This window comes from Corylus avellana, chromosome 6 (genome assembly GCF_965113065.1).
Source record: "Corylus avellana chromosome 6, dhCorAvel1.hap1.2, whole genome shotgun sequence".
Lineage (NCBI taxonomy): Eukaryota > Viridiplantae > Streptophyta > Magnoliopsida > Fagales > Betulaceae > Corylus > Corylus avellana.
Window position 1 is genome coordinate 16,275,544 of NC_142495.1, and position 13,564 is coordinate 16,289,107.

General features: G+C 36.0%; 2 protein-coding genes across 2 annotated transcripts in view; both read left to right on the top strand.

Moving 5' to 3' along the window:
* The window catches only part of LOC132186523 (calcium-transporting ATPase 9, plasma membrane-type), a 63,182-nt gene extending 56,096 nt beyond the window's left edge, over positions 1-7,086 (top strand). The window contains exons 28-34 of the mRNA XM_059600503.2: positions 776-913; positions 4,556-4,656; positions 5,143-5,188; positions 5,300-5,431; positions 6,184-6,291; positions 6,390-6,481; positions 6,634-7,086. Of these exons, the coding sequence (XP_059456486.2) occupies positions 776-913; positions 4,556-4,656; positions 5,143-5,188; positions 5,300-5,431; positions 6,184-6,291; positions 6,390-6,481; positions 6,634-6,754 (738 nt within the window). The 3' untranslated portion in view covers positions 6,755-7,086. The remainder of the gene's footprint in view (positions 1-775; positions 914-4,555; positions 4,657-5,142; positions 5,189-5,299; positions 5,432-6,183; positions 6,292-6,389; positions 6,482-6,633) is intronic.
* A 5,083-nt stretch (positions 7,087-12,169) lies between these two features.
* LOC132187926 (uncharacterized) lies at positions 12,170-13,069 on the top strand. The gene has a single exon (XM_059602347.2). The coding sequence runs from the start codon at positions 12,170-12,172 to the stop codon at positions 13,067-13,069; it is 900 nt and encodes a 299-aa protein (XP_059458330.2).
* The last annotated feature ends 495 nt before the right edge of the window (positions 13,070-13,564 follow it).

Consider the following 13,564-nt stretch of genomic DNA (forward strand, 5'->3'; position numbering starts at 1 on the left):
TTGCTTCATTTCAAAGTATATGCTAATTTTTAATACAAAACTTTCACTGAACTTTCACTTGCACGTCTGTTTGTCAGTATGAACTCATATTCATTTCCCTGGAATATGTGTTATATTCTCCCTACATAGATTAAACATAAATATATAAGCAAATCATAGACAATTTTTTTTATACCAATGTTATTTGGTTCTCTGAACTCCATCAGGTCTTAAGTTGAAACCCTTATATTTGCAAAATTCTTAGACAGAAACTTGTATACCATTATTATTTGGTTTTCTTAACTCTATCAGGTGTTGTGTCAAAACCTTGATATTTGCAAAAATTTTCAAGTGTTTTACCATAGAGATTTTAACCGCCTGGTTCAGAAAGCCTTCCTAGGTCAAGTGACTCACTACAAACCCAAGCCTGGTCACTTGTTTATTGGTTCGATCAGCCTGACCTTCCACATTTAATAACTAAGCTTGAAAGTTATTCACTATTGTTTTTCAAAACGAAATTCTGATCGATACACCTCTCACAGCAAGCTGTTTAATGTTATATATGACTGGAAGTTATTCCAGTACAAATATCCATGTAGTAGTAGTTCTATAGGACTAATAATAGGTTGTGGTACATACAGTTTGTCTATAATTCGTATTTTTTTTTGATGAATAGTTTGTTAATAATTCGTCATCACCTTATTGGTGATTGAATATGGTGTAAAAACTGATATCGAGTTCCTATAATCATATTTGCAATTTGTGTCTGAGGATTTCCTTTGTTTACTTCTTGTAGGTTGTCCGCTGGGGACGTTCTGTCTATGCAAATATTCAGAAATTTATCCAATTCCAGCTTACAGTTAATGTTGCAGCTCTTGTGATTAATGTTGTGGCAGCAGTATCATCTGGTGATGTTCCCTTAAATGCAGTGCAGGTTCCTCTCTCTCTCTCTCTCTCTTGCGGCAGATGTTGAATATTATATATAGTTGCTTATGAACTTGTTTCGAACCTTAAAGTTGCATGTGTTGGAACATTCTCAAATTTTTATATATAGGCAGGATGCAGATTGAAGCAATAGAAAGTCCAAAATATCCATTATAATCACTACTTTAGGCCTGAGCAGTTTAACAAGGTTTCTGCTTCTGATGTTTTCTTCGTTGTACATTGAAAAAACTGATACAAACTCTAGTCATTTAGGAATATTTGTTTTGAAAAATAAAATTTTTATTGTCGTTGTTAAATAATAATTAGAATCCTTGTCTATTAAGGATTACAAGTCCTTATTTGTAATAAATGAAATCCTTGTCCATTAGAGACTAGGAAGTTCATAATATCTGAAATCATTGTCCATTAGGAACTGAGAGTCTTTGTTTATAATTAAATGAACCATTGTCCAGGTTCTTTGAGATGTCTATAAATTGTAGTACCCTATGAAATAATTATTCAAATAATAAAATTAAAGACCTGGTTTAGGGGGGTTAGATCTGCTAAAAATGATCTAGAAGGCTAAATCCTCGAAGTGATCACTCTTCTTCTTCTTCTTCTTCTTCTTCTCTCTCTCTCTCTTTTCAATTTCTTGATTTATTTTTGAGAGAATTTTAGGATCTTAGAAGTTGGTATTACAGAAACGATGTAGCGCATGTGACTTACGTGTAATAAAAAAAGACAATTTTGTCATTTTTGATTTGATGGATATGCAATGGCTCTTGGCAATAATTCCCAAAGTGATGATGAGTCTTGGTTGGAGTCGAAGATTGAGGCAAGGGTTACAACAAAGATTGATAAGAAGTTGGAGCAAAGTCAAGGATTTATTCAAGATATGATCACCCAAGCTTTGACAAAAGTAGTCAAGAAACTTAGTTCTGGATTTGTTACTAACCATTTTTAGCAACTTCGGCGTGGTTCTCAAGACAATAAAAAACAATGCCCTCCTGTCTTCCTTTAGGAAGACGATATTACGCATTGCTTAGTTAGAAACATGAGGATTTATGGAATTACTAACCATTTTCAGCAACTTGGGCGTGGTTCTCAAGACAAGTAAAACCAATGTCTTGTCGATCATTGTAACACCGTCTTCCTGTTGGAAGACGATATTACACATTGCTCAGTTAGAAACATGAAGATATAAGAATTCCATAAATCCTCATGTTTTTGATTGAGCAATGCGTAATATTGTCTTCCAACGGGAAGGGGGTGTTACAATCATGATCAAGGTTTCCTTGGCATAAAGGTGGAGTTTCCCTAGTAGGAAGGAGGAGATCTAACTTGTTCGATTTCATGAGCTAAAAAACTTTTTTCGTTTCTATAAAATGTTGAGGCTTCAAAAGTTGAAATAGCTACTATTCACCTCCATGGGGATATAATTTGATGGTGTGATTGGTCACATCAACAATGGCCGGAGAGTGTTACAATGGCTATGTACTTCAATGGCGGGTTGGGTTGTCGTTGAAAAGTTGCTTTGTCTTTGTTGGTTGGCTCTGTGCTATTCATAATTGGTGTCTCTGACAAGGTCTGATTGTCGCCGGCAAGTTTCCTCGCGAGTTGTTGGAGAGAAGGATTCTTGTCTAGTTTCTGGTGCTCGCTATTCCTTATCGGGAATAAGGATATCCTTATTGAGGATCAGAATAGCTTTGGTTTAGTTTAATATTTAGCGTTCCTCAGCCGGTTCCGACTGATTTTCTATGTTTATCGACTGGTTCAAGTTTGTTCTCAGTGTTCCTTAATGGTTTTCAGCTAGTTTGCATTGTTTCTAGTCCGGTTCAGGCTGGTTTTCCTTGATTTGACCGGTTTATGTTGCTTTCCAGGTGGTTCATCAGTATTTCAACTGGTTCCTCGCTCTTTCTACAATATTTTGGCTGATTTACTTTGGTTTGAGTTATTTTTGGCCTATTCCAGCATTGTTTGTGGGGGTTTTGACTATTTTGATTGGTTGTTGTGGGTGGTTGTTTTTTGCATGATTGTGGTGGATTATTTGGCTTATTTCTTGCTGTTGTTACATTGATTGGTGAGTTCAGTTGACATTATGGCCGCTAAATTAGATATGGTTCCTTCGGCTTCCCTAATTAATGCTCCTACATGAAGAATTATGTTTATTGGGCACGATCGGCCAAAGTATTCCTCAAAGGAAATTGATTGTATAATCACTTAACCTTGGATACGCCTCAGAACACTAGTTTCACTAGCCTTTGTGAACAAGAAGATAACCAAATAATCTCTCGTATGTTGTTGAATGGTATTGAGCCGCACATTGGATACTCTTGTATTTATCTTCCTACTGCCAATATTTGAGATCATCCTAGTCATATGTACTTTGGTATCGAGAATATTACTTGGATTTGTGAGGTATGTAAACAATATTTTGGGCTTGAGCAAGGTGCATAGTCTATGGAAGAATACTACAATCAAGTTTTGGCCATTTGTAAGAGATGATCATGCATCAGCCACCCCACTCAATTTGTTCAGAAAATCCATATCTTGCGTTCTAATAATGCCAAACATTGTACCTCTAGTTCTTGGAGGCTCCTAGGGTTTCACTTTGGGAAGCTGTTACTCGTATTATTTGATATTTGAAAAGAGCTTATGGTCTTAGGTTATTGTATAGGCTGAACGGAGCTCTGGATAGAAGGTTTTACTGAAGCTGATTGGGCTGTTTCTCCATCAGATAAATGATCTACTACAAGATATTGTACATTGTTAGGTGGTAATCTGCTCACTTGAAAAAGTAAGAAACAAACAGTAGTGGCACGGTCTAGTGCCAAAGCAGTATACAAGGCAATGGCTCATTGGACTAGAAAGTTCATAATTGCAATATTTAGAATCCTTGTGCATTAGGGGCAAATAGTTTTGTTTGCAATTATCCTTGTCTATTAGGGACTAGGATCTTTGGGATGTCTATAAATTGTAGTGCCTATGGCTAATTATTCATGCAATAGACTTAAATTTTGGTTTAGAAGGCTAGTTGCCCTCAAAATAATCACTCTTCTCTCTCTCTCTCTCTCTCTCTCTCCTTTTTCAATTTGTTAATTTACAATTGCTAGGACCATAGGTTCGTATCAAAAACTTTCATTTTTCTCTCTACTGCATAATCAAAAATAGACTATAGGGCCCAAACACTCAATTGCCCTCAACTATGTTTTCTCAATCTCGAGATAATTACTTGATCTTAGTGCATAGAAAATTTGGAATACAAAAAGACGTAAAAGAGACGAAGGAATCCCCATTTTAAAGTTATCTCAAATTTTTAGGAGACATACATATTATATACCTAGGCCTGTCCAAGAAGAAAACAAATGTTTCTTTATCTTTCTAGGTAAAAATTGAAGCATCAATTGTTGAATGTTTAGAAAAATATTTTTTAAAAATAGGTTTTTATTTGTTCTTTTGTTTTTGCAAGAGTTTCGAAGAGTGCAACATTTGGCACTTAATGGGTTGATTGATATTCCTAGTATAGTAGATGCTTTCACACATACAATCATACTCAATTAACTAATTCCTTGCAGTTGGCCAATTTTAAGAATATAGCATTCAACTGTCCCTTTACCAAGTATGGATTTGTCACGCAGTCTTCTTGGTGCAGCTTCTATGGGTGAACCTTATAATGGACACTCTTGGAGCACTTGCTTTGGCTACAGAACCACCAACGGATCACCTTATGCATAGATCACCCGTCGGCAGAAGGTTTGCACATGTGGTCTTTGTTTGTGCTTGTTAAATACTGGGATGATTACCTTTCTTACAAATATTTGAAGACAGATGGCTCGACACATAATGTTGGTTATTGTAGGGTTGCGCCCCTCTGCGCTTTTCAATGAATTACTTATTTATAAAAAAAAAAAAAAAAAAGTTGATAATATCTTTGTTTTGAACTATATGATAAAAGAATCCAATCTGGATTCTGGGGATATCTGGAGTAAAGAGGAACAAGGATTTTAGTCACTTTTCTTAGTCATGATCTGTTCCTTGCTAAATTCTTTTTCCCTTTCTTTATTCTATTAATTCATGCTTGTCTTAGAACTATGGGGTTTACGATCATTTTGGTAAATTGAAATTGAAGAGCTTTGCGTGCATATTTGAATACTTTTCATAGGCTACATATGTAAATTTATATTGTTTGCTTGAACCACTGTCGGATTGGTATGATGATTCTCATGTCTGTTTTTTAAGGGAACCTCTTGTAACAAATATCATGTGGAGGAACATACTCATACAGGTACCTGTACCAAGTTTGAGGTTTATTTTACTGGAAGAGATCACCACAGAAAATGGGCAGTATCTCTCTGTGTTGCTGTTGTAATATTTATCTATATACTTGTCATTGCAGGCCTTGTATCAAGTTATTGTCCTCCTTGTCCTCAACTTCTGGGGCAAGAGTATTCTTCATCTGAATGGTGACAAGGCTTATGCAGTTGATGTGAAGAATACTATGATATTCAATGCATTTGTCCTCTGCCAAGTAAGTAATTGATTCAAGAAATGAGTATGTATCAACTTTATGATTCTGCTTTTATGCAAGACCATCAGCTTCATAAATTTCACGATCACTATCTCATAAGATATTATAAGAGAATAGGATATACATGGAGGAGTATGATTTGACATGTGAGACATTGGAATGGAAGTATGAGTAGGACGAATAGAAAGTTTGCAAAGCAATATTAAACTGATGTGTTGAAGTTCTTTTTTAAGTCGGGGGTTGATTTTTCGTTTATTACTATTGTTACAGCATTTGCATCTCAATTAGATTTGTTTGAACATAAATTGAGTTTGGTTCATATAGGACTGATGTTATAATTGAATAGCTGGGCTTTATATTTACATTCTTGAGAGAGAAACTTTAAAACTTGGAAAAGCTGGGTATGAAATAGGAAATTTTGATTGGGTCAGTCTACTTAAATAAGTAAAAAAATGACGAAAGTGCCTTGTGAAATAAGTCTTGGGTTCAAATTCAAAATTTTGAACTAATTAAATTCCATTTGAAAAACAGAAGTTGATAAGGTTATCGATTTATTAGAGATGGGTTTCGATGATACGAAGAAAAAAGCAGAAAATATTCCCAAATGAGTCTCAAGTATTATTACCTGTTACAAGCCTAATTTGTGCAGTTTGAATGATAACTTATCAATATCTGTTGTAATCCTAATTTTGGCGTCTTTTTGTTTTTTCTTTCGGGAAAAGAGAGTTTGCTGCTAATGTTGTCAAATGCAGATATTCAATGAGTTCAATGCTCGCAAGCCAGATGAAATAAATGTGTTCAGTGGAGTTAGCAAAAACTACCTGTTTATGGGAATAGTTGGAATGACCTTCGCACTTCAGGTGAGCTGCCACTCTTATTTATTTTTTTATTTATTTTTATTTCGTATTTTCATTTACACTCGGTACTAATAAAAATGCTACTTGTAATGATTCTGTAGATCATCATCATTGAGTTCCTGGGGAACTTTACATCAACAGTAAAACTGAATTGGAAGCATTGGCTTATAACCATTGTCATCGGTGTTTTGAGGTGAGTTTGTTTATTGTTTGGTCTGAATTCTGAACCCTCTCTCTCGCATCCCATCCCTTCCCATCCCATCCCATCCCATCCATCCCATCCTATAATGGAGGGTATATAGTATATTAGTATATACTGAAAACTAACTTTAAACTTTGTGACAGCTGGCCTCTGGCCATGATTGGCAAGCTGATTCCTGTTCCCAAGACTCCGCTGGCCAACTACTTCACTAAGCAATTTCAGCGATGCAGAGCTGCTCGTGATGCTTGCTTCAATTCCACCTAACCACCATATTTATGTGATATTATTATACACTCAGACAAATCTCTTGTTTTAAATCCAAATTACACCCTTATGTTATTGACTTATGATAGTAAGTTATATATGGGATATGGCATGTTAGAGTTTTGAGCTTGTAGCACTACAGTGCGGAGTTAATCTCCAATTCTATGTTGTAATTTTCCCATTTGAAGGAGTGAGTGATTAATAAAATGTAATGGGTCTAAAGTAGATAATTGGATTGAACATTATATTGTAAATGTAGCCCATTTCTATTATTAGATTAGCTGGGAGTTGGGCCCTAGTATGAAAGGAATAAACCAGTTGAATCTTGTGCATCTCAAATGGATCAATCTTTCAATAAACAGATATTATGTTTTCATTTCACATAAAAAGAATTATACAAGAATTACAGATTACAAAGAAATCTGTTACAAGTGATATCCGAGCCCTTCGTTCGTACAAGATGTGGCACCAGCAAGAACTCTCCGATGATGGTTAGGATCCTTCAGATTGGGCAGAGAAGGCAGATCTATTCTTTACTTATCAACGAATGCCTTGGCATCTAAGAATATTCCTGGTCTCATTTAATGAGTGTAAAAAAAAAAAAAAAAAAAATTCAAATTTTCATAACTGGGAAGAATTCTTGGAAGCCCGTTCAAGCAAGATTTTTGCAAGAGTGGCAGCAACAAGAAGAAGCAAAATAGAAGATGATCCAAGAAACGGATCCGGTTGAAGATGCCCAAAAAGAAACCAAGAAATCGGTAGTGATGAGTCAGAGCTAGACCTGTCCAATAAGATACAACGGGCTCCTAAAAATGTCCATAACCCAAAACAATGACGAATCGGAGTTGCAAGCAGACAAAACCACCAAATATTTGAAGAATTTTCAAGATAGTGATGGGCCTTCTCAAGATGAAGAGTATGTGTTTGACGAAATGCTGGAACATAAATTGGAGCTAATAAGGGATATGTTTTGGGATTATGAGTGGTCGGTCTATAAGACAAGGTGGAAGCTAACGACATTACTGAAGGCATGGATCAATCTTTGAGTTCGTTTGTGTTTCAATGTTGGAACTGGTGTCCAAAACTCCAATTGACTAGATGATATTTTGATTACATTTGAATAATACTATTTATTCTCTGATTTTTTGCTGAACAATGAGCATATACATTATTGTTTTACATGATATATATATATGTGATTGTATATTTTCTTTTATATACATGTAAAGGCCCTAAGTTGCATTGTATAGATTTTGGTGTGAGTAACAGGATTATCACACAGAAGATCTTAATCATAGGCCCTTGCAACTTTTAAATAATTGTTCATGGTCGTAAATGTAACATGGCATTTCATCTAGACCACAACATATCAACCTTAACGATCTATCTTGATTAAGAGAAGCAAGTAAACATTTCATCTAGGTTTCGGGTTGATCACATGTAGCATTGTGGGAACACATTCAAGAAGGAATCCAAGTCTTTTATCAAGAACAAAGTGATAAATAATATTTTCATTGTTTTAGATTTAATGAGAATGATTATTATGAAGCTCGGGCTTAAGTGTTTCAATGAGATTTACCGAAACTTACATATGTATAATGTGAGATTGAGTTTCACAGATACATAAGGATAATTATGTAATTAAATCAGTTACTTAAAGAAAAAAAGGTAGTGAACAAAGTAATAGCATATAGACTTTGGTTCAATTATGGAATAATTCCATAGATAAGTACATCCCGAGATTAATTCACTTAAATTGAAAATACAAAGTCGAGTGTAGTCACAATTATTTAATGGAATTAATTATGATTAATAGTGTCGTGTGACATCTCATTGGAGACATGGTCACTGGCCTATTGGAGCTAATTGTATTTTTCCCTTTAAGTCCTTCGAGTTGGTGTAAACTGACTATTGGTTTTGGGCATTAATTATATATTTATTTATTTGGGCTCTTGGATTTAATTCCTAAAGGCTTAAGAAGATGCCAATGGGATAAAACCCAATCCCAAAGCCTTGGGCTTCTAGAAAGTAGGGCTAGGTCGAGCTAACCTTAAGTAGCACATAGGGAGAGAATTCTATATTTCTATCCTCATTGCCGGCAGTCACAAGGGAATTTATTCCCTTGCGATACATACTCCTAGTTTACTAGGAGTAAGCATCCTAGCACTAATAGGATTGTAGAATGCTCATTTCCTACCTCTCCAACTAATTCCAAATCTATAAATAGAGGTTTCTTAGAGAAGAAAAACACACAATTGCAATTCTACAAGTTGAGAATTCAGATAAATATGCAAGAGAAAAATATTTTCTCTCAGGAAAGCTTTTAGTTATTTTCTTGTTCTTGAGAATAATTTTGTAAAATCACATTTATAGTCATATTCAGTCATCAAAGAGAAGATGTAATGGAAGAATTTATTCCTCAAGAACTTGAAGTTCTTCAAGAACACGAAGAACATTGACAAACATGCAATCAACAAGATGCATGTTAGAAATGGGTCTCAGACCTAATTCAACCGAAAAACTAGCTCAAGAGTTGAGGTTTCCCCTCACCCTTATAAATAGCCCATCTCTTTAATACCCAAGCAATGTGAGACTTCCAGTATGAAGAACAAGAAATCGTGTTTGAATCCTTGTTCAACATAGAGGAAGATTTGCAAGCAGAATTATACGGCGATCAAATTATCATGTTAGTAACACAAACTTGTGTTTTAATTTTAGGGTTAAATAACTTATACACCACTGTGGTTTAACTTCTTTATTTTTTGACCCCTGTTGTTTACTTTTTATTACAGGAGGCCCCTCTGGTTTGTCTGCCCCTCGGGTTTGTCTAAAAAATAAACCTTAGGTTCAAAAAATAAATAAGTTAAACCACAGGAGTGAATAAGGTATTTAACCCATAATTTTAATCTAGCCATGTTTATCTTGAAGTCAAAAGTTACTGAGATTCGCTACTTTCCATTGCACACCCTTGAAGCCATAGGATCCCAACAACTGGTATCAGAGCTTACTTTAAGAAATCTTGGTTTAGATTGCTTTTGCATGCATTCAGTTTTATGCTTTTCTTGTGTTGGATTTTTCCAACAGCTCCGAGGATTTAGTTTGATCGTTCCAAACCCTAAAAAATGTTTATTGGCATATAAGGATTTGATCTGGAACGTTTCAAGTTAATAAGAGTACGTTCGGTGTTTTATTTTTAATTTAGCATACGAAACAGTGTTATTGTATTTTTCAACCGGGGCTGCTGGGATTGCGATTTTTTCTAGGATGTTTAAGCAAACTTTAAAAATTTTGGGCACTTGTTTTCACATGAAAAATTCGTGGTTGACATGATGGTTCAAATAGATTCGTGTTTCGATTTATATCAAAAGAGTTATATAGTTAATTCTTCATTTGTCAACGAATCTGAAAATTTTCTGAATTCCAGTAGGGACTTTTTTGTTTTAATTTTTTAGCATAACTTGTAAAAGCCTAAAAATTGATGTGGCATGTAGAAAGGTTGGTTAATGCATTGAACAAGTCAGAACAATGTTTTGAATTTTTATAAACACGTTTCATTATGTTTTATAATACAACTAAGTCTGGAATTTTAAATTCCTAGTACATATATGAACTTGCAAGATTTCTTTTTGATGCATAATAAAAAAAGAAATTTCTTTGATTATGGAATATGTTATATGTGGTATATAACGTGTTAAAGATCAAAAGAAAATAAGTATACATGATTCTTTGTATGTGTTTTAGAAGCACTTGGATTTTAGTTCAAGTTTTAGAGGATTAAAACAATGGGGATGAAATCAACTGGTCTTGATTTTTGAGTGCATGGTTTATATGTTGTCAATGATTTTAGAAGAGATTTGTATCATTAAAACACGGTTGCATTCATTGTTTTGATATTTGGTAACATAGTAATTTAATCACCATGCACAGTGGCGGAGCCAAGAATTTGTCTTAGGAGGGGTAGAAGAAATTTTTTTTTTTACTATATTTTTATTATAATATATATATGTATGGTAAACACAATTCAAATTAGAAATTATAACACAATATATGTCTCACAAGAGCATATCTATTAGGTGGATCTAACTTATTATGAAATGTATTCGTACGGTTACCTATTCAGTATTGGTTAATGGAAAACCCCATGGCCTTATTACCCCTTCAAGGGGGATTAGGCAGGGAGATCCTCTCTCACCTTACCTCTTTATCATGTGTGCCGAAGGTCTTAGCTCCTTGCTAAGTAAAGCTGAATTTGATGGAGAGCTCACGGGTTTGGCTATATCTAGAGGGGGGACACGTATTAATCACCTCTTTTTTGCAGATGACAGTGTGCTTTTTTGCAGGGCTAACATCTTTGAATGGCTCAAAATTCAAGGGGTATTGCGGTCATATGAGCAAGCATCGGGACAACAACTAAACAGAGAGAAGATCTCCATATTTTTTAGCAAAAATACCCATCCGGAGACAAGAGCTCACCTCATGAATGTGGCTGGAATTGGTTCTACACAATGCTATGAGAAATATTTGGGGCTCCCAGCCCTTATCGGTAGGTCACAGACGCGATCATTTCAAAATATTCAACGCCGAATTTGAGATAGACTTCACGGATGGAAGGAGAGATTCTTGTCACAAGCGGGGAAGGAGGTGTTTCTTAAAGCGGCCGTCCAAGCTATCCCGGCATACAGGATGAGCGTCTTCCAGCTTCCCGAAGAATCAATTCAATGATTCTGAAATTTGGTGGGGACACAAAGACAATTACTCAAAGATTGCTTGGATGTGTTGGGATAAAATGAGTCAAGCGAAAGAGATGGGGGGCTTAGGTTTTTGAGACCTTGAAGTTTTCAATCAAGCACTTTTGGCAAAGCAGGGTTGGCGAATAGTCCAAAATCCGGATTCTTTGGTCGGTAAGATTTTCCATGAAAAATACTACCCAGGGATCTCCTTATTGGATTCTAATTTGGGAAGAAACCCTTCTTATGCTTGGCGTAGCATATGGAGAGCACGGACTATTCTAGCTGAGGGGCTCATATGGCGAGTGGGTGATGGAAAATCTATCAAGATTTGGGATGACTGCTGGCTCCCTTCAGGCAGATTGCACCCGCCTGACTCTGAGACTCCAAACAGTGCCCGGGTATGCGATTTGATTGACCAGGACAACAGATGGTGGAATGTTCAGAAATTGCATGACACATTCTCGGAGATGGAGGTGAAGAACATATGTAATCTAGCTATATGTCCTGGAAGTTAGCCGGACTATGTGGTATGGGGGGAACAAAGAACAGCGAATTCTCAGTCCGTAGTGCGTATAATATGAGAAAAGCTACAATGGAGAGGGAGAAGGGATCCTACTCAGACCTACAGACCAACAGTACTGTACGGAGAACCATTTGGAATGTAAAAGGAACAAAAGCACTATAGATGTTTCTCTGGAAGGCATGTCAGAACATTCTTCCCACTAAGGCAAATCTGCACTGGCGGCATTGTTCTCCTGACCCCCTGTGCCCAATCTGTGAGATACATGAGGAATTGGTGGGGCACATCCTATGGCACTGTTCGAAACCATTGCAAAAATGTACAAGTGACGATACCACCTTTAGGGAAGTTTTTGAAAGGCTATGGGAGAAGCTAGATGATACCACTCCCCAACTCTTCACCACGGTAGCTCGCCTGATCTGGTTCAGAAGGAATAACTTGGTTCACAGTGGAAATTTTTTAGCTCCTGCAGCTGTTTTAAAACAAGCACACGAGCAGATTGCGAATTTTGAAAATGCCACAGCTTGCCGGCAAAACAGTACGAATCATTCTGGGCCATCAAACAGGGAAGACAGATGGGTGAAGCCGCTGGAGAACGTGGTGAAAGTGAATTCGGACGCCTCCATCTCAAAAGAACTGAACACGACGGGGGTGGGTGTCATTCTCCGGAACCATGAGGGGACTGTGCAAGCTTCCTTTTGTACTTATAAAGATGCTACAATGGAACCCTCGTCGGTGGAGGCCATGGCGGTGTGGTATGCAACGGAGGTGTGTAGGAAGCTGGGAGTGCAAAACATTATTCTTGAAGGTGACGCAATGGAGGTGGTCCAAGCTCTGCAACGTGAAAGTATCTGGAGGGGAAGCTACTGCATGTTCGTGGAGGAAGCTAAGAGAAACCTGCATCAGCTCACGGGGTGGAGTGTAAACCATGTTTTTAGACAAGCCAATGTAACTGCCCATAATTTAGCAAAATTTGCTATCTCCATTAGGGAGGAGAAACTGTGGACGAGAGATTATCCCTCTTGTATCCATGGTAATGCACTTGCTGAGCAAGCTTTTGAATAATTAATGTGATAGAGTTTTTTCCTCCAAAAAAAAAAAAAAAAAAAAGGAAGAAGAAGAAAAGCATATCTATGGGACTTCATAAAGATATGCCATAATTGATATATCAATAAGTTAATATGCCTCTCTCTCTCTCTCCAAAAAAAAAAAGTTAATATGTAAGCACTAGTATAAAAATAAAGACAAATACATAATACAAAGTATTTAAAATTGCATCCTACATCTTATTTAGATAAACAAAATCATCAAGTATCAAGTCCGAAAGTGGCTAATAAAACTTGTTGACATTTGCAAAATCCCAAAGTATAAAGAAAACCTTATAAAAAATGCCAATCTTATTATTATCAAAATTATTAAAAAAAAAAAAAAGAAACAAAATCAAATTTAACCATATCACAATGAGTTTTTAGATATATAAACAAATCTTTAATTTTTAATGGGTTGGCAACAACAAATCTTGTGATGAGGGTAAATAGTATATTAGCATAAAGAATAAAT

Coding starts and splice junctions, on each gene's coding strand:
- LOC132187926 (XM_059602347.2), top strand. CDS start 12,170: ATGTTTCTCTGGAAGGCATGTCAGAACATTCTTCCCACTAAGGCAAAT.